The sequence below is a fragment of the Lampetra fluviatilis genome, chromosome 16 (genome assembly GCF_964198595.1).
Source record: "Lampetra fluviatilis chromosome 16, kcLamFluv1.1, whole genome shotgun sequence".
NCBI lineage: Eukaryota > Metazoa > Chordata > Hyperoartia > Petromyzontiformes > Petromyzontidae > Lampetra > Lampetra fluviatilis.
In genome coordinates, this window is record NC_136290.1 from 7,711,003 (window position 1) to 7,733,088 (window position 22,086).

General features: G+C 47.1%; 1 protein-coding gene across 8 annotated transcripts in view; it reads right to left on the minus strand.

Moving 5' to 3' along the window:
* Positions 1-22,086, minus strand: part of LOC144936498 (liprin-alpha-1-like) — a 277,198-nt gene that overhangs the window by 154,155 nt on the left and 100,957 nt on the right. The window contains exon 1 of one of the 8 annotated variants that reach the window (XM_078863619.1): positions 13,775-14,321. The exons of the other annotated variants lie outside the window; for them this stretch is intronic. Within the exon in view, the coding sequence (XP_078719745.1) occupies positions 13,775-13,852 (78 nt within the window). The 5' untranslated portion in view covers positions 13,853-14,321. Of the gene's footprint in view, positions 1-13,774; positions 14,322-22,086 lie in introns of those variants that run through there. 8 annotated transcript variants of the gene reach the window in all.

Genomic DNA, 22,086 nt, shown 5'->3' on the forward strand with positions numbered 1-22,086 from the left:
ACGACCTCGATTCGAGACAATTCATCACATTGCTGCTGCTGGGCAGATATACCGTTACACGTCTTCCTTACGCATAGCACACCAACGCGGGCTGTACATGTCACATTTCCACGAAAAAATGCACCCACTGCTTGTAAAGTACATTACCTAAAACAACTGCACAATGTCCGTTTTGTACATTCAAATGGACAAACGTAAACGCGAAGTAAAACTCGACAGCGGCCGTGCGCGTGAAGGGAAATTATGCGTATCCTGAAAACATCCCCCGCTGATACTGTGATAGATGAATCATCACGGTTTCCTGCAACGTCCTTTAATCCCCACAAGGACTCTACGAAATGAGAATTTATTTGATTTGGGAGGAAAGGGACTTAATAATTTGGATATTATTGGCTCGTCTGCAGGGAGAGAGTGGCAAAAGTGTGGAAGCTGCTCATGCTTTCGACAACGAACGCAGTTGTGCTCCACTTCAGAAGACGTTGCATCGTTAGTGCGGCGTGCAGTCAGAAGGGTTTCCATTGCAAGCGACTAACATTATTGGATGGTATCTCAACGCAAGATTGGATTCATGCAAGTGCCGAATAATATCATTACTGCCAGGAATGCTATTGTATGTTACTAACAGCAGACTCCGACAAAAAAAATATACTGTTGCATGCACTTTGCTATACGGTTCGTCTTCGCTGTAAGGAGGAGGCAGTGGAGCAAGTACGGTTGCTGACCCTATGCGATCGCTCTTCCCTCAAACACAAAGGTTTCGTTTGGTCTCCCACTCGCCCAGTTTACTCCAATCTGCTCTAAAAAAGCTCTATAAGAAAATGGCAAAATATGCCACGCGCACGAACCTTCATTAACATGAACATTGTAACGCAGCGAGGCTTTCCTGGGCAAAGTAAGAACAATTATTATTAAATTATGGCTAAATTGAGAAATGTTTTAATAGCCACGGTTCAGCACAGAGTGTGTAATAATGGCCTCCTGTAAGTGCATTCCTCCGAATACCAAAATCCATGACCAGAGAGGCAAGAGGCTTGCTATGGCTTAGAGCTCATCAATAATTATAATTTTCCCAAGCAAGTCCTGCGTACGTTGTGAGACCACATGCACATGGCAGCCACACATCCTCGCGCACCGCGGTAATAAATATCAATTAAGACATAACGATCAGTGTTCATCATTTAACATAGATATAGCAGACCAGTGGCACCCAGGGCAGCTGAATGAAATGACTACGCGATCAACAAAACTTGTATCATGCGGCAGATTTACCATACCCTTCAGATTACAAGACGCTCCGCAAAGCAAGATACACCCTAAACGTGTGTCCAGTGACAAAAAGGTTATACAAATAAGGTGTCACACACACACACCTATGGGACTTTAAAATGTACTTCTAAATTTTGCTTTGAAATTAAGGGGGGGGGGGGGGGCATGCATCTTATAATCCAGAGTGCTGCTTCTGTGCATGGATATTATAATCCAGAGTGCTGCTTCTGTGCATGGATGTTAACGAAAACAAATGTTGTTCTCATGGTTGTTTATCCACAAGAGCCTCACTGAATCAGGGGGGTCTTGGCCATGTTTTCACAGTAGGGTGGGGGGGGGGATTGGCACGTACATTTCCAACCGAGTAATTTTTTGTTGCAAAGATGGACCGTGAAGCAGCAGGCACGTAGTATCATTGCTGTGGTTTTTAACACAACCGCGGTAATAACCAGGGCGGCCACTGCATTTCAACCGTGAACCTCTGCAGCAAGCAGCGACCGCTAAGCATACACCTTCGTTGCAAGAGGCGCCACCGTGATGCTGAGATGTTATCTCCCTCGCCTGGTATGCAGGATGTCGTGGGTTCGATCCCTACCCATGTCTATTTGGAGTTTGTATGTCTCTCCCCCCATGGTCGCGACGATTTTTCTCTGGGTCCTTCGGTTTTCCCCACCACATTTAGAATCAAAATTCGTCTAGAGTATTTGGCTGCTATAAATCTCCACGCGATACGCCGCTTCATTGAGCTATCATTTGTGATAGCCAGGTCGCTTATGAAAAAGAGCTGAATAGCTCGGTGGGCTTTACGTGGAAAAAATTAAAATAGTAATAGAGATGCACTGATGCTGCAAGCTAAAACCTTCGTGTGCTCTAATCGAAGAGTTTTGCTCAATCCTCAAACCGCATGAAGGGTTTTTTTCTGCACTGCGGGCATTTCATTTCCTGCTGATGACGGTCCCTCCACTCCCACCCCCCATAATGTACTGATGTGGTCAACAACAGTAGTGTGCCCGTGTCCCTTGAGGCTTCTGTCTGCAGAAAAAAAAGAAAAGCCATGTCCCCAAAAAAACCACCAGACAGGCGGGGCTGCCAAAAGAAAAATCATTGGTAAGCAGTGGATCATTGCCTGCGTGCTTGTGAGAAATGTGTTGACGTGTGTGCGTGCATACGTGTGTGCGTACGTGCGTGTAATGCACAGCGTCAGAAATCCGTATCAGACACGGGACTTCCCCGGGTCAACTCGGCCTAAAACGAGAACCCAGTAATCTGTTTCGGTGGAGAGAAGACAGCAGGTTTTATACATGTGGTCGCTACCAACACTTGCTCCAACGTTCAACACAGCTAAACTGGAGATCTTGTTTTGTCAATCGACAATTAGCATGCACCGAAGACGCATCACCAAAGCAACATTTAACTTCCCGTAACATGAAACAACCGCAAATAGCATCCCAGACCTAATGAGCCTTTGCCAACAGAAACCAACAAGCTATGGCGATGGCACAGACAACAAACGCAACTTGCGTATATTGATGTCACGTATATTAATTTAACGCGCGTGTGTTTTGTCAAGATTTCCATGCATTTACGCTCGCAGAATTTCCCCTGCCGATACAGACCGGAAGCACTCGGACCACATTAAAGGTTCTCTTGTTGAGTACACCAGCGAAACGTCTCGAACTCAAATTGTAAATGTTATGGGTTTACTCTCCAACACACGGATGTGCTGAATTCGTAACAAATTGTCACGTTTACGTGACAAACCTTAACTAATTGGCTGTGTCGGGTGGTGGCGGGTTCAACGACACGTTTTTAATAACTCACAAAAAAATGTATTATGGCCAGACACACTTGTACGGGCTCCAGATGTTGCCTTCCGCTGGAAAGCATAACGCGACATCACTCCGTGCATCCTGAATGCGGCGATGAAGCATTTGCAGAAGCAGAGCCACAAACCCTCTCCCTGCGTTGTGTGCGACAGGGCCACGGCAGGCTGGAAAGAGGCATCGGAGGGGCTAATTAATCCCGATTACAGCACGAGCGCAATGAGCATGTGCACAGCTGGAGTGCCGTCACGCTAAAGCGACGGAGAGTGAGAGCAAGCCGAGCGCCCTCCGACATCCCGGCCACGGAGTCGCCCCCCGCGTGGACGTTTGGCCCAAAGACATTAACAGGCTGGAGGTGAGCGCGGGATGGGAGGCTGGGCAAAGGCGGAAAAAGTGGTGTTGTGACATCAGCTATGGGATCATTGGCCATACGGCCAATCGCACGGCGTCATGTATGTATGCTGAGCTTCTTTCGCGCCGTGCGTAGCCAAGTGGGCTAAACAACAAGACACAGTCGTGACCGTCTTCTTCTGAACGACGCCACGGGTTCAAATAATATCGAACGAGCACTGAATATTAGAGCCTCTTTGGGCAGATGAGCAACACTAAATACACAAGGATTACGGGATTATTTATCTTGCATTTAACTAGGACGGGCTGTCGCATTAGAGCCCCCAAGCTTTCCTCACTCGAGATTCATTAATTGACTCTTTCTGAATAAGGGCCAAAGGAATGTGAGATGTTTGCATGCATATTTATTGATTCATTTATGTCATCGTCCCTCATTTGTGCCCTTTTACCGTTGCATTTATTAATTTCTTGTGTTTTATGCATTCAATAAGCACATATTTAATCAAGTTTAAAGGACGTAGCTTGAGCAACTGTAAACAAATATACATATTGCAAACCTTTGTACCTGGCCGGTAAAAGAACAGTCCCAACATTTGTCTGAATATTTACCATGACCAAGGTAGATGATAGCATTAACACCAAAATAATCACCTCAAAACTACTGAATACATATTTACAATATGCATATTGATTACGGCCATGTGCTGCGCTTTCCATTTCCCAACGTTCACAAATGCTGAAGGGCACCAAAATATTGCGTAGACTTGTATCTCAGCGATAAAGATTACGTTAAATCCAGCAGGCTAAAGTGTTCCCAAATATAAGCTGGAATCTATGTTTTCATATCTCACCTAAAAATCAGGCTCAGTGTCACTGAAGCCTGTAAACGAGTGTGTGTTTAAACGAGTGTGTGTTTAAACGAGTGTGTGTTTAAACGAGTGTTTCAACCAAAATAAAAAAAAATAGTGAAATATTGCTATGAGAAATATTGACTTGTCACAAAAAATTCATCCAAACATGCTGAAGAAAACCATACAAAGAAGCAATAATATTGTAAGAAGAAACGTACAAATAAAGTGATGGTATAGTAATTTCCATACAGCAACGGTGGAAGCTGAATGCAGCCATGTGCCTGACAGATCGTGGAATTCCATCCCAATATCCGTAATTTATCAATGTCGTGCAACACATTAGGCCATGGGAGAGTACAAGTGCTGGACAAACAAGCGGAAAGTGGCTTCTCCACTTTCGACGGTGTGGTCACGCGAGGCTTCTCAAAAAGAGAACAACATCAAAGGACGCATAAGTTCATAAATTCTCGTTCCACCACGAATCAGACGACAGCATTTCAACAGAGCCCCACGTCTCGGGCAGAAGCAGCTCGCCGCGTTCCCCTTTGATGAGATCCCAGAAAGACTCGGCCGCATGCTTTCAGCGTGAAATAGGCTTCGACGGAGTCTCGGTGAAAGTCACTTTTCCCGGAGAGAGAGAGAGGGCACTTAAAAGTGCTCGGTTTTGCCTGTCGAAATGCACGGCGCCCGTTAGGCGCATGGGGACGAAGCCGACGGACCGCCCGCGCCGTGGGACCGTATCCGGGGCAGAGGTCGCAACCGGGTACCCGATACTCGTACCCTACCCGAAACCCGGCTACCCGTACCCGGCCGGGTACGGGTACCCGTTTGCGACCCTGGTGCGGCCGGGTACGGGTACGGGTAGACCGTGAGTCACTGGTGAGTAACTGTTTGTCACTCATTTCCCAACGTCTTGTCTCTTCTCACAATTCAAGTTCCTAGAATCAACCCACCCGCGCCTGCAACATGGCTTTATCCCAGAGGTCGCAATCAGGTACCCGATACCCGTACCCGGGTACGGGTACCCGTTTGCGACCCTGGTGCGGCGGGTACAGGTACGGGTAAGAAATCAAAACCCGTTTGCGACCTCTGATCCTGGCCGCTCGGTCGAGCGGCGTCGAGCGGCGTTGTGGGAGTTTGGGGCCGTCAACCGCCGCGTCATAAAAACGGTGACGCGATTTTAATGTACCGTACCAACCAGTCGAATCATTCGTGGTAAAAAGGTATTTTTTTTCGTGTTATATCGCGTAAATATGAATGTGTAGTTAAGCCTGCCACCACCCACAGCCAATTAGGAAGGTTTGTCATGTAAATAATACGTCCCAATTAGTTACTAGTTCAGCACACCGGTGTGTGCTTAACACTGGTGTGTGCTGAACTAGTAAATAATGGGCATGTTTTGATTACGTAACCTTACTAATTGGCCGTGTCAGGTGGTAGCGGGTTTCAGACACATTTATATGTAGGCGATCTGACCTTTATTATGGATAACATTGGTCGCGAAAGCCCACGTGTTAAACAGTCAAATCATTGTATACTACCAATTCAGCGAAACGAACAAATGTAGTACGCACGTTCGTTTGATTTGCTGAAGCAGCAGGTTACGTTAATTATGTGCACACTAATGCGAATGTCGAAGTATATTACTTTCTATAAAGCCCCGCAGTGTTTGCATTGGCTCTTTCTTGTAATATCTAGGTATGCACGGGGGTATTTTGCAAGTGGCAATAGCTTACTGATGAGTGCCAATACCATTAAAACCCATACCCATATCTGTAAAATTGGTAAATAGTAACTTTTTGTTTGTTTTAACCTTTCAACAAATATAGTATTGTGTATCAGTTAATGGTGTGCACACACACACACAGACGTTGCAAGGTTTTTTGCTTTGAAAATGTGTTTGGGTTTAATACCAAATTCAACCCAACTTCTAGAATCAAACAAAGCAGATCAAGTAAGCATGCCAGGTGTTTCCCCACATTTAATAAGCAATTCGGTGGGAGGCTTAAAAACCTGCGATTTCGTTAACAAAGCAATTACGCCCCAGCTTCCACCGAACCGCAGAGGCAAGCAGGAAAAGCGGGTTAATTGGCAGAGGAGTCAAATCCCTGTTTGTTTTTCCCAATTAGAGTCGGCGCTGTACAGGAGATGTGCGATTCCAAACGTAGTTTACTCACGTAACATTTATTCGAACATTCCCGTGGCAACCATTCCTTAGGTACGAGGATCAGAAGCAGAGTTTTTTTTAGACAGCTAAGTGAACCCGATGACATCGTCCAGGTCAAAGCGTGGGCCCCCTTAATGACTCCGCTATAGTGCGCGCCCCTGCACTGTGCACACATCCTATTGTCTTATTAATGAACTCTTCCAGTATTTTTCCACTTGCTTTTGGCAATTCCGCTAAGAGGCTTTTAAATCTCTTAGCGCTCGCCTTGGCCCTAATTGCGAGCAGGCAATAAACAAACAATTATCAAGTCAAATTAGGAAATGAATGGGTTTGTTCTTTTGTCACTTAATTTACACAATTATTATGATAATCACAATGTTGTCCAATTATAGTCGAAGTTAATAATAATTGTAATTATAATAATCAATTATTATAAGCCATAATTATGGCTAATATTACATTTTCTGACAAACCATGAACGTGTTCAGCAATTACATAGTCGTAAGTTACATACATTACTTTCATTAAATAGTATTACGAAGCACGCTGAATGAGGAGCAATTCTCTGACTCGATACAGACAAAGAATAGCCAATTTTCTTCAACGGCACAGAAACAATATCCTGCACTCAAGCACAGTCATACACGCAGATCTAAAGTACCGTCTGTGGTGGTTATGCACGTGGCCGCTACTCCAGCGCTGTGGAGGCGAGGGTTGGTGGGGATCACACAAATGCTGTGAACCGTCCCTTGCCACTTGTGTGGAGGTGCCACACCGATACTTGCCAGGAGAAGGCAGTACATAGCAAGTGCACTAATTTCGATTTAAAGCTTTCGTGACTGCAGGGATAAAATACAATTCTCACGACGTTTCGGCCACAACGCAAGCAGCCGTCCTCAGGTGAAGAACAGGTCTGTCGGAAAGTCCTCAGGTGAAGAACAGGTTTGTCGGAATGTCTTTCCGACAGACCTGTTCTTCACCTGAGGACGGCTGCTTGCGTTGTGGCCGGAACGTCGTGAGAATGATTTTATAAAGTTTTATTTTTATTATTTTATTATTTCCCTTCTACGTGACTTTACCGAAAGAACCAGGAAGAAGTGGACTAATCTCCATCGGTTTCCAACCGTACGGGAATTGAGCGTTGCTCTCTTCTCACGCGTGTGGTGCACCCGGTTTTCTCCCACACGTAGAAATGTTGTTGGTAAATTAACAGAAAACTTCTTAAAACAAAAACATCTTAAAATAAAAAAACCCAATGAAGCATGCCCCTCCTGAAAAAGAGTCCTTGGACTTTCATAGACATATACATAACAATTATAATTTTATTATCATTAGAAGATGAATCAAGAGTTAACAGACGAGTTGTTAATCGGACCTTATACGTCCCAAAATATATACGAACTGAATTTGTATTTATGCATGCATGTATGCGTATGTATGTATGTATACACATACCAGTCTGTCCTTCCAATGCCTACAGGAAATACCACACTTGGCCAAGCTATGTGCTTACACATATCGGTAAGCAGTGCTTTTATCATTGCTCCGACATTAGGGTTAGGGTTCGGTGTTGCGGCGTTAACATTTCCCTATAACAGTATCCCCTATAGCTAGCTAGACCTCACCTTACCCCACTCAACATTCACCCTTTCCCGTTCCAATGACGTAAGTGATGACGGACATATACACGTACGTCATCGGAACGGGATCGGAACTGAGCGGCCATGCGGGGAGGGTGTGTGGCACAGTTTGGTGCCAGCTATCATGATAGTGCGGCCGTCCTGTCCCTGCAGTTCTCTGCGGTGAGTACAATTTCTTTAAAAACAGCGGCGCTACGCCTCTCGAAATTTTTTCTACGCTGAACCGCTTGCGCGTTCCGAGATTCAGCGGTGAACGGGAGACCCACCCTGCAACTCGCAGATTGTCTCGGAACGGGAAAGGGTTCATTACGAGTAGCCCTAGAGCGTGTTCACTTTCAAAAACACAATAACGGCATCCACACAGACAATGCTAATATGTCCGCTAAAGCATAGGGGGGGGTTCTAGTTTTTTTTGGTTGGCTCGAGGTGCGATGTAAGGCCTCTCAGACAGATGGGTTTGCATGTCTGGGCCATATGGCCTGTCACTAATGATTACCTCGTGTGCCCAAGACACCCACCCACCCGTGCCCGCTCGCCCGTGTCGCGTGTGCCGCACGGAGCACTGCCCAGGGTGATGCACCGCAGCAAAAGAGGCTCGCTCAGCCAATCTCCGACGCCATGTGCCACTACACGCCAAACCACCTCTAGCGGTGCCTTCCGATCCTTATCATTTTGTACGTCTTGCACGCAGACGCTTGCGTGCAGAGAGAGCAGTGGTGGCCAATCGTTCAAACAGCACGCATCGTCACAAACTCTCCGTCGCGCGTCTGCGAGTCTGTCCGGTCAGTGGCGGCGCTTGCTTGAGCAACTTTCGTCGTGCAGAGTCGGGTCGGACAAGGACTAAGCAGAAGGAGCCAGGGACGTGCGGTGTTGATGATGAGCTACGTGCAGCCTATGCCCGCCCTTTGACATCAATGTTCAACCCTGTGTCAATCCAGTGCTGGATGAATCAGAATGTTTATTATGGGATGCTATTAGCATGCTGCTAGCATGAATATCGCTATAAATATAAAAATGGAATGAAAAAATAAAGTATTATTTATGCTGGAGAAATACAATGAGATGTGAAGCTCCTTTGCACAGATGTCCAGTCGGGGCGGGTCATAAAGTTACAACAACAAAACAAAAACACGAGTTAAGGAGAGTAAAACAAATCACTAAAAATAAATACGTTAAAAAAATCAAGTTTGTAAGTACACCAATCCCCAAGCTTGGATGAGGGTCTTTCCACTCTCAATGATTTAAAAACAATTACCAGTATTTATCAGGAAGCAAATCTTATGGGGGTTTTTTAAAATAAGTTTTGAAACTCTCATTCAACTCCCATATTTTTTGCCAATGAGAAAAAATAAGTTTGTAAACAATAAATATTCGGGTAAGACGTGGAAGAACAAATGGAGTCTTTGGGGGAGACTTGGACGATTTCAACTTCTTGGGAATGTTTTTGTAAATGTAAAATGTAAATAAACAGATGCCCATTGAGACCACCGAACTGCACACGAGGAATGCACGAGATGATCGCGATCGCGGTCGCAGTCACAATGCTTCACGCGCTCAGAAATCATCAACCCGTGAGCTAAACCATCATCTCGTTACCGAGCGTGATTTTGAAAGCTGTGAGTGTTCACTTGAATGTCGAATTATTACCACTGGGTTCAAAGCTGTTACCAGGAAATAAGGCCCTCCCCCAATGCTGGTTTGAGGAACAAAAAAATAATTCGGCACAAGAGCCTTGAGACTATTCATTTCCAGGATGATCTTACATGGGATGTTTGCCCAATTCCATATTACTTTTTGTGTCGGAGGAAACCGGCATGCCCAGAGAAAAGCACATGACAGTCTTCTTCCATCATCATAATCATCATCAGCCATGACCAATCCACTGCTGGATGAAGGCCTCGCCAAGCCACGGTAACTATCTTTGTAGCACCTGCGCACGAGCCGATTCCGTCGCTCCATCTCCACGGTAGCTCCTCTTGGACACCATTCCGTCATTGTTCCGTCGTGAGTTTGCCGTGAGAGTTTGTCGTGAGTCTGACATGAGTCCGTCGTTCGTCCCCGATCAGCGGCCATCATCCCTGCGAGCTGCGGTTTCCTACCCAAGCGCGCTTCACATTTTCTGAACAGTCCACATGCTCTCTCAAACTTGAGTTTGCCATTCTAATCGATGCGATCCTCTTTCTCTCTCTACACGAGAGTGAAAGGCAAGAACACCACACAACTCTGGCGAGAAACCTGTTTGCTGTCCTGCCTCCTACAGGCATAACATTTTTGCCCTGAAAAGGGGGTGACTCACAGAATAGCCCCATCTGCGAGTGCATCACCAACCCCACGCCCCGCTGGACTACAGGCACGTGGCATTAATAATACTGTTTGTGCGCACGAGAGTAGCTGTATATATTCGTAGATCACCCATGGTGGGGTAAAGTGTGGGTATCCCCCGCTTCTCATTCTCTTGACAAGTCATACATTGAACCTGAGGTTGATGACCGTGTGCAATACTCATTACTTTTTGCCTCTTATAATTACAATTGCAGTCTTTATTTACACAAACGTGCCATTACTCTTCACATCGTTAAATATTTAACACGAGGGTAATTAATATGAATGTCACATTCGAGGGAATAACGGTGTAAGGCTCTCCAACAATTAAAATCAGTTTAATTATATTAGTCAACGATGTGGCCTGCTTTGGAAGATCAAGAAATCCGATTAACGTTGCTAATCTTTACAACACCGTTAAGAAAATGATCACGTAGTAACTTTAAGCAAGGTTATTAGCTGTGGCTCAACAGTTGAAAACAACAGAAATAGATTTCACTGTGTCTTATTAGCCACCACATATACGCAGTACGATAATTGTGAATTCTGATTTTTCTTTCATAAGTCACAGAGTTAATTTAATTTCGCATCTCTTATTTTATATTAACGGCAGCGCCTTTAGCTCAAGGCACTTAACGTAGTTCAAAATAATTAAACAAAAAACAGGGATTCAGATGGCAGGGGCAGTGCAAGGGCCGGGGATTGAGTGACCACCACAGAGGTCACACACGGGGGGGGGGGGGGGTCACGAAAGGGCAGCAGGGGAGGGACGGGAAGGAGTGGAGGGGGCGAGGGCAGGGAAGAGGAAGGGAATGGGCGATGGAGACGAAGAGGTGCGACTTTGAGAGAGAGAGGAACGAAACGAGGTTAAGGAGGGTGACTGCATAACGTAGAGGGGAAGTGTTGAGTCTGAGTAGTCGTGTTGAGTCTAAGGGCAGTGTTAGAGTTTATCGGTAGTAGTGTTGAGTCTATGAGTAGCAGTGTTGAGTCTATGGGCAGTCTACGAGCAGTGCTGAGTCTATGGTGCAATGCTGAGTTGATGTGCAGTGCTGAGTCTATGGTGCAGTGCTGAGTCTATGGTGCAGTGCTGAGTCTATGGTGCAGTGTTGGGTCTATGGGCAGTGCTGAGTCTATGGTGCAGTGTTGGGTCTATGGGCAGTGCTGAGTCTATGGTGCAATGCTGAGTTGATGTGCAGTGCTGAGTCTATGGTGCAGTGTTGGGTCTATGGGCAGTGCTGAGTCTATGGTGCAATGCTGAGTTGATGTGCAGTGCTGAGTCTATGGTGCAGTGTTGTGTCTATGGGCAGTGCTGCTTAATGTGGAGGGGAAGTTTATTCCAGTGGAGGGGTGCAAGGCGGGAGAATGATCGAAAACGAGATTGGACACAGGGAGGAGGAGGGACAGAGGATGAGAGACAGAGGAGAGATTTGAGCAGGATGGAAACAAAGCTTCAGTGAGATCCTCGGCAAGAGCCATCGGCTGGAAATAGGCGTTAATCCCTCTATCGCCTCTTCCCTCGCGATGCTACAGACCTCGCAAAGTGACCTCGTGACGTGACGTCCCTCCAAGAGCCGGCAACATCTCAAAGGCGCCGCGTCACGGGAAAACGTGCGTGCGCGTAAACTCCGCGGCAACCTTTAGCAAAGCACGGCGGAGTCTGACGTGGGGCGAGGTCTGACGGTGCAGCGACGAACGCTGGCCGCCCCGTGCGGTCGCGATATTTACAGAGCGCTTCCGACACTCCCGGATCGCGTCACGCGCGCGACAGATCGTTTCCATTTGACAATGCCACCCACGCAGAGGTGTTGTGCGAACGCTCGAATGTCACAAGAACAATGACGCAGGGGCTCACGCGTGCGTGCGCGTGTTAAGGAGTGACCACGTCGTAACGTCATCGTCGCCGCGTCTCTTCTACGGAAGAATCAAGGCAAGTGTCGCAAAGCAACAGGCGGAGCATTTGCATTTCCATGTGAAATGCCCCGCAATAAAGCGGTGCGGAATATTGTGCGAACAGAGAAGAAATAGCACGTGTGTAAATATATCAAAACGTAAACGATATACTTATTTGCAGGAAGGCTACACATGTACAACTTTAATACCAAAAGCTTGAACGTCTTTAATAGCACACAACATATGGCTTTGTGCATACATTTTATGGGATAAATTAAATCCGCTGCGTTTTAATATTTCACATTTGTCTAAATCACGGACAAGGCGTTTTCATTGTCGGTACCACAAGAGGCCAATAACAACAGACGCCCACGTGCATACAGACGGAGCACAACACTGTAAACTCATTGTGGTACATGTGGGCGGACGGGGCCTTGCCATAGGAATGAGGAATTTCCACCGGCAATTTTAGTCACGCAAGACACGCCGCATGCTCGTTTAGGGAGATTTGGGACTTGTTATGGCGCCAAGGGATTGTAAAGCGTGCGCTAAAGCAGTCACAATAGTTGCAGTGGCTATCAGGACCGAATAGTGTTTGAAGAAGAATGCGTGTGTGTGTGCATGTTGAACTTCTTTCGCACCATACGTAGCAAACCGTGCTGATCGTAGGTGCGAAAGCAGATGCATAGAAACACACTGTTAAACAATGGGACGAAAGTCACTTGAGCAACGCAACGTGAAGCTAATTTTCAAAGCAGCATCGTTAACACTCCAGGATAACAAAGATCCCCCTGTATAGCCTTTGACAGACTGTTGGGACAAGTGCTGTTAGCTGTTAGTGAGCACCTATGAAGGCTGGAACGGTACACGAGGGGATAGGAGGCCAGCACCACGCCCGACCGCCTTCGTCTCCCTAGTGGTGATGTTTACACACCACACCAGGTACTAATTTGAGGCTGAGTCGACCTAGGGAAGGCCCAGGACCGGTTCAAATATTTGTCACTGGTGTTGGCCATGAGCGGGAATCGAATCTGGGTTGCTGGGTTTATAGCGCAGCATGCTAACCACTACACTACCTCTCCAATATAACAAAGACAAAGAGAAAGATCCCCCCGTGTAGCCTGACACAGACTGTTGGGGCAAGTGCTGTTAGTGGGTACCTATGAAGGCCGGCACAGCACACGAGGGGGTGGGTGGTCAACACCACGCCCGGCCACCTTTGTCTCCTCAGTGGCAATGTTTAAATACTGCACCAGGTACTCATTTGAAGCTGAGTCGACTTAGGGGAGGCCCAGGACCGGTGTAGATAATTGTCACTGCTGTTGGCAATGAGCGGGAATCGAACTCGGGCCGCCGGGTTCGTAGCACAGCGTAGCGCTAACCGCTACACCACCGCTCCCCACTCCAGTATAACGGACACACACAAACACAGACGCACGCCGTGTGGCTGTGCCTCTCTCTTACCTGGAACGTGTAGAATCGTGTCCCGTTCGTGAGGTGCACCTTCATCGAAGGCTCGGGGCTCATTTCTGAGAAAACCATTTTCTCTTTTCAGCAGGAATGTCACAAGGAGACACTTACGAGCCCGCCCCCGAAACTTAGAAATGAAAAACAAGCGGAGGGTATACAAATAAGGAGAATACGCAGAAAGAGACCAACAGACAGTCCTGGGTTTATATATTTTTTTGAACAAACCAGATTCACAAATCAAATCTTGACGCCGACCCCGCCCCCCCACTCTCCTCGCTACTTTTAACGGAGGGCCCGACAGAAGAGCGTGCGACTTCAGAGAACGCCTGCGACGAACAACATCGTTCAGTTGTTTACGAGGATCGCACGCATGACGCTGGCAGCCAAAGCCATCGACGGCTCTGTGCAAGAAGAACCCCACCGCCGCCGCTGCTGCTGCTGCTCCTAGACTCCCACGCCCACTCCCAGCGTGGTGACAATTTACATGTTTTCTCGAAGCCGGCGCTGGGAGGCGTAGCCGCGTTTGCTCGATCGAACCGGCAGGCAAGCGAGCGCAAACGAGCGAGCGAGCGCACGCCTCTTGGTCGGCCACTCCCAGCGAAAAGGGGCGCGCCGGGGTCTGCCTCGTGCTGCCGATAATCGGTGGTCGGCGGCGGCCAATGGTCTGCAAGCGTCGGGAGCAGACGGCGCCACCCACATCGCCCCCCCCCTTCTCATCCAATGCTCCCCTTACCCGCTATCGGCTAACGGTGCGGCATGAGAGGCTGTGTGTGCGCGCGCGATCGGGCGCCGCGGGCATAAACAAACCCACGCCCCTGCCCACTGATAAATGTGCGGCATTAGGAAGGCGCGGGGATTCCATACATCACGTCGATAATTCCCCCAACGCTGGTCGTGGCGATAGCTCTCACTTACGGGGGGGGGGGGGGCAGAGGAATGCTCATTGTACGACGCGTTATGCTCGTAAAGAGCGATAATGGCGCGTCGGTGATGAAGGAGATGTGGAATTAAACGCAGCGCTGGCTTTAAGCGATGTGCGCGGAGATGTGGATTATTCCCTGAGAGATGAGCCCGTTAAAATAACGTCTATTTTAAATATACCGATTCCGCATTGGTAAGTGAGGTGCATTCTGGCTGTGTTTTTTTTATATGCAGTATGCACAGAAATAACACCACAATTGAAATGTGGAATTACCATTGCTGGTCTAGTCTCACACAACCTTACCACCACTTGCGTCCTTAAAAATAATCGACAGCTATATATTTGAAATGGTAGCTGTCCATCCTGTTGACGAAATCCAGTTGTTCATGCTAATGCGTAACAAAAAATGTGCAGGCACTAAGTAAGCTTCAACAAAATATAATTAAACGTAACCCACCTTTCAAACACAGCATTGAATGGAAGGGTAAAAAAGTGTGTCCCGAGTAAAAAAGTGTTTCCAAGCTGGACTCCATACAAACTGATGGGCATGCGTAACATGGTATGAGGCGAGCGCTCTGGCAAGATTTTAACTACCTCGCCTGGTTCAATCCCGACCCCAAAACCCTGTATATTTGAAATTTGATCGTTCTCCCCGTGGTTACGTGGATTTTTCTCTGGGTCCTCCAGTTTATCCCCTCCACATTTAGAATGAACATTGATGCATTTAGAGTTATTCGGCTGCTACGAATTTCCACACGATGACGAGCCACTTCGTTGAGCTCCCACTTGTGATAGCCAGGTCGCTTCTGAAAGAGAGCTATATCGCTCAGTGGGCCCTTGCCTGGTAAAATAAAAAATTGTTGAGTTTTTAGTTTAGTTTTAGTTTATGTTCCATCGTGTCTGCGGAGTGGTCCTGCCTTGTGCAAGTCCAACATGGACTTGGCGGGAAGACAGGCGGGGGGGGGGGTGCATTTTTTGTTACACGAACTATTTCAACGGAGCGCGGCAACCGCGGCAACCGCGGCGACAGCGCCATTGACGAGCGCTCGGCACGACACAAGCGTGCGCTGCGGTTCCCGAGATAAACTCTCCACCGCCGCTTCGTCGCCCCATCCCGTAACCACGACCGCCGCCGCCGCACGAGATACGAAGAGGACCTTTCAACGCCAGCCGCCGCACAGCCAGGCCCACGGGCACATGGGCACATTCCTATTGAATGGCAATGGCGCAAATGTTGCATCCGCCTCGGTGCGTGAGGAGCAGCCGTCACGTCAAAATACTGGCGCGCAAACCGCTAAATACGCGTCAAGACGTTCCCCCCCCCCCCCCCCGGAAGCCTACCCAGGCAGACGTGTTGATGAATGCCAACTCGAATGGTTACGGCCACGCTGGCCTATGTGCCGTGTGTGTGCGTGCGCGAGCTCACGTCTCGTGCCGTCGCTTAGTAAAACTGACAGCAACAAAGAGCAGCTAGGAAAAGAGAAACGGTCGGGCTAATTTCACCCAAGCGATATTTTGGCAGTTCTTATTTTTTAAATGCACTTTTTATAAACATGTGTGATACCACATTATCAAAAGATTCAAAAGACAACAGTTGCAAAGTGTTCATTTAAGTTTTCGCAAAGAGCGCTGGTAATAAATCCGAATACAAAGTTGCGTAGAGGTACTGATGTCACAATAGTGGCATTCCAGAGGATTCTTAGCCACCCCCTGATCCTCCTTCACCCTTCCCAGTTGATGGCATGCGTGGCGTATTCGGCGCTTGTGGAGGAGGCTTCAGGGCCATGATTTTAGTTTGTCAAGGGGATCGTTATTACGTTGCTGTATAACATGCCTGCATAATGATACCCCTCAGCTTTCCGTGATTACGGCCCATCAGGTGCACGCAGCAGCGTGCAGTGGCTTAACTTGCACACGGATTGAGGAGATCATTAATCTAGGAGAGGTGCACCCCAAGGGGTTATTGCGAGGACTGGAGTTGAGAAACACTGCGCTGGACCATACTTCACCACGCAATGGTCGGTGCGCATTTGTGAATGATAATCGACCTAACAGAAGAATGCAGCATGGCCATGCAGGCAGCTTTTGGGTGGAAAGCATATATTAATAAGCATACCATTAGGGGAACTATTGAAGGGGGATCGTGATCAAGAGGATGAAATACAGAGGTGAGCAAGAGATTTTAAAATGATTAATTTGACAATTAAATGCAACATAGCAACGTGCTCAGAGAAAAAATGTTGCAATCAGTGCAAATTAACGTGTTGAGCCATATGAATCAGAAACGTGGATACTGACGAAACAAAATAGAACAAAGGCTGAAATGCACACAAAAAAGCACGAGCAGGTGCTTGCTTGAAATTACATTGAGATGCAGAAAGAGAAACACGTGGATTTAAAACAAAAAAAAACTAAAAACTAAAAACAAAAAACTAAAAACAAAGATGTGTAAACAGCACAAAGCCATTGTACATTATCTTAAAAAAACCTATCCAAATTTCCTGAAGTGCATTGTGGTCTTTGTGTCTTCGATCACCATCACAATGCGTTTGAGCAAATGTGATCAACTGACAGGGGCAGTGATGCAGTGAGGGACACGACTGTGGGTCGGTTTTCATCTGAAGTACGACTGGTCGGTACGATATAGTCACTAATGGTCACTGCCACAGTCTCTCCGCAGCACGTTCCGTGACCTCCAACGTGAATTGCTGATTGTTAACACGAACGAAGCGACCGGTGGGTCTGCGGGCACGGTCATAGAGAAACCACATCCGCACTAAAACTTGGCCGATTACCGACGAAAATTTTAATCTGTAAATTATGTCATTGGGGGATTTGAGGAAACCCACGTGGATCAGAAAAAGAAACCCCGACTTGAGATGTATGTTGTTTTTACAACGACTGTTTGTGTTTAGTTTGTTGTCAAACTACTGAACTATTTTTTATTTAACCAGGTAAGGCCCTACGAGGTATACATCTCTTTTTCAGAAACGACTTAGGCACAAATGATAGCTTAACAAAGTGGCTTACGTGTGGAAATTTCAAGCAGTCAAAAATAACTCTGAACACATGTTGATTCTAAATATGAAGGGAAAAACCGGAAGACCAGGAGAAAAAACCATGTGACCACGGAAAGAGACATGCAAACTCCAAATATACAGCAGGCATCAGGGTCGGGATCTAACCCATAACCTCCTGTATACACGGCGAGGTAGTTAACATCTCGCCAGCGTGGAGTCTTTCCCCCGCACCTCCGATTAGCGCGGTTGGCTACGTACGGTGTCAAATAAGTTCAATATACGTACATATATATCTATTATATTGACTGTTAACTCGGCGGCTTGGGCAGCAGACATGGCTCCAAGGGGGAGACCACCGATGGACGAGACTGGTGATGAAATGGCAGATCCTTGAACTCTATCACAATCCCAAGTCGTTACAATCCATTGAATCGCTCAGCGGTTGAATTATTGCCGGCCTGCGATTTATTGTTCAATGCAGCGTGGCACTTTTTTTTCAGTGACAGTTAATTTGCGCTATGGCTTCTCCATAACAAATTGTTGTATAAATTATTCCATTGTGCATACAACAAGAACACACAACATTAGCAGACACAGGCACATTTCAAAAGGCTACTCGATGCAATAGCCTAAAAGGAGCAAACATCAGTAACAGCTACATTACTATTTGAGATTGCAGTGTGCGTATTAAAGCACTTTTGAAATCTTCATCGTGCACTCCTTCATGACATTCAGGAGAAAGTGAAAATACAAAACAGCGTTGCGGCCTTCAAGATCTATCCCGGTGGAAATATGCACAGGAGTACGACTTATCTCAAGCATCAGTTTCATAAAACGGCGACCAAAGATGCCAGAATGTCAGCAAGAAGGTAGAGAACGAGCGGTATACACACAAGCATCAAGCAATTGCTCCCTCTGATAACAGTGCAACAACAATGCAGGTTGGGGAGGGCAGGGTTGCATTATCCTGCGGATTTTGGGTGGCATTGCAATTCCTTGCCACGGGCGAAGACGGACGTTATATATGCATGCATGTTGAACACTTGGCACGATGTTTCACATAATGTATGCATGTTGAACTTATTTCACACCGTACGTAGCTAGCCCTGCTAAATCGGAGATGCGAAATACATTTACCACGAGCGGTTTACATAAATGAATGTCCCTCAAGGGTTGCGTTCGTGCCACGTAAGCAATGCCCTCCTGAGAGCTGTAACTTCACCTCTACTTTTCACAATCCAACACGCAAACCCCGGCCATGCTCGCAGCAGCGGCGGCGGTTTTGGTGGCTGGCCATCGAACAAAGAGGGTCAACCGCTGGAACGCTCTTCCTTCCGATATTAGGAAGCCACTTGAGCTATGGGCACTTTTAAATCTAGATTGAAAACTCATGTCTATGAAGCAGCTCCTTTTTGTATTTTAGTTTATTGTCCCTACCCCCGGACCTCCGATAAGCACGGTTGGCTAACGTGACTTTTACCATCGCGCGGAGTTTTTACCGCTTTTTAAAAGGTGATGTGCGGTCGGTCGAGAAAGGGTGTTTTTTGAGGATACGCGCTGATGCTTGGGACTATGAGCAGCACAAGGAGAGGGCATGAGTTGGATGCTGAAAGAGCTGAGCCACATGGGCTGAAGGTGCTTTTCGAATTCCATAACTTTTCGAATTCATCACTTCTTACGTGCTTATTGCCGGTCCAGGGAGACCCTTCGATGCTTCGGCCCACTTTGGTTAGTCTTGAAATGCTGTTGTCACATTTCCACTTGTTTAAGTTACGCAAAATTGCTTAAAACGTGCATTAAAACATATATCAATAGATGCCAATGATAGTGTTTATGCTCATGAAGCCACTTTTAATATGAATCATAAAGGCTGCAAAATCTATTTACAATCATTTACATCCAATATTCATACATCAAGCATGAATGTTCTCTCTTCATCATCGCTGGCTTGCTCTGCAAGAGCCCCTTTACCCTCCCCCCCCCAACGGTCCTTCAACAGGGCCCCGTCGTCAGTCATCCTCCGTACGCTCCGTTTTAGAATGTAATTTGTAGCCACGGCCACAGACGTTGGCACCTTGGAGTGAGGTTTCAGCACCAGCGCCGTGTGAAAGAGTTTGCTTGTCTGCGTGCCGCGCGCTTCGGTTCGGGGGGGCCAGGGGGGGGGGATATCATCCACGTGCGTCTCGGACTCGTGCAAGTGACAATTTGTGCAAGGGGCACAGCATGCGAAGCGGCTGTCCCCAGGCCAAATATACCCCGACATCGCACCCCAGGTCCCACCGGCATATTGCACACGTGTGTGTATGTATGTTGAACCGGACGTAGCCGACGGCACTAATCGGAGGTGCGGCGGGGGAAGGACAACAAATTAAACACAAAGTCGTGCGACGGTACGAATGTAAGTAATATCGATGGAGCCACCGAATCGGGAGCCTGTTGGGCACGTGAACAACACTAAATACCCAAGGATTCGGGCATATTCACCTCGCATTTCAAAAGGATGGCCTTCAACATTAGAGCACCCAAACTTTCCTCTCATCATTCGAGATTCATTCATTGACTCTCCCTTTTAATAAGGAGGGCGACATTGTAACCCAGGTACACCCCCCCCCCAGCGTATTGTTTGTATGTATGTTGAACTTCTTTCGCACTGTCCGTGGACAACCGTGATAATTGGAGGTGCGGCGGGGGAAGGACAACAAACTCGACAGAAAAATCAACCTGGCGCATCTTGGGGGCAGCAGGTTTCATTCCCCATCTTTCTATCCCCCTGCGTTTTAAAAAAGCTCACATTGACGGTGCGTGTACGTGCGTCACAACGCGACCTAACGGGCCCGCGCATTGCTTCAATAAAAATAAAAAACCTGGCGCATCCCGAGCCGTGCCGTGCCTGGCTCCGGCACGGCGCGGTTGTGCAGTGGGGGGGGGGGGAACCCAAGCAAGGACGAGCGTAAAAATATATCCTCCGACATAATCGAGCATAAGTGGGCGCCTTGAACAGGCGCGCCCTGTCAGTGGTGTCAAAATTCGCAAAGACGCGGCATTAAAATGCGGGGGCTCTCTCTCTCTCGAGCATATTGATTTTTTCGCGAGACGTGTGGTTACCAGCCAAAACAAATTTCACATCCGGAGCGCGCGTGTGTGTGTGTGTGCGCGCGAAAGGCACTTTTATTCATTATGCAGCGCTCTTTCACGAGTGGACTTTCAACGCTGGCAACTAAAACTCCGAGTCGTTTTGCTCAATGGCTTGCTCTTTGAGTACTTTCTAAAGGATGTGTTTTTTTTATTATATCGGCATATCTAATGATGCGTGTTTATTTGAACGTCACGAGCTGGGATAGTGTCTGGCAGCTGACGTTACTTGTACGTGGATTTTTACTTTGATTTGTTAGCTGACATTAAACGTGTTCCCGCTATGCATGCATGTAAAGTAGAACCCCTCTTAATGGTGGCAATTGGTTCCATGAGACCGGTAGTCAAGTGATCTGGTCGTTAAGCAATTATAATAAATACATGTTAAAGGCTTAATTCGTTTCGATAACATCGAAAAAGTAAAAAAAATCGCCCCAAAAAAGTACTTTATAAGAATGGATATTAATACATGACGTTACTACCAACATTATGAAAACATACAATTAAAAGAAACACGGTTAACCAAAGCATTAGGTAATATTTACTGTACCTTCAACAGCCCGTCGTTAACAGGGAATGGACGGTAAGCGAACACATTGGGCTCTACGGAAGGCCCATTGTTAAACGATGAGTCGATAACAGAGGTGGTCATTCAGAGGGATTCTACTCTACACTACTATACACTACACCACTCTACACTACATTATGCACATCGAAGAATCTTGAGTGGTGGTGACAGGTGGTGACAGCTTGCGGAGGCCTTTATCCAGCAGTGGATTGAGCAAGGCTGATGATGGTGCAATATAAAAACACTCTAAAGTTATTAAGCCTTAAGTCTCACGAACACAGCACAAGTTAAGGCGTTAAACTCCGAGGCAAAGGCAGTTATTGGTGTCATTACCCACCTTCTAGTGTGCTTATGTTTACATTAATAAGGCTTCCCTCACCTCCCCGCCAACTCCCCAAGAGTAGCTCCATGAGCGGTCCCCTGGGAGATGTAAGGGGAATGTCTGTGTAAGCACAAAGACAAAGGTCCCCCGTATAGCCTCAACATGTTTTTGGGGCAAGTGCTATTAGCGAGCACCTCTGAAGGCGGGCACAGCACAAACAGGGGTGGGTGGCCAGCACCACGCCCGGATCTGCCAGTGGCGATGTTTACACATCGCAGCGGCGACTCACGTGAGGCCGAGTCGACCAAGCGGAGGGCACATTACCGGTTCATATAAACATTA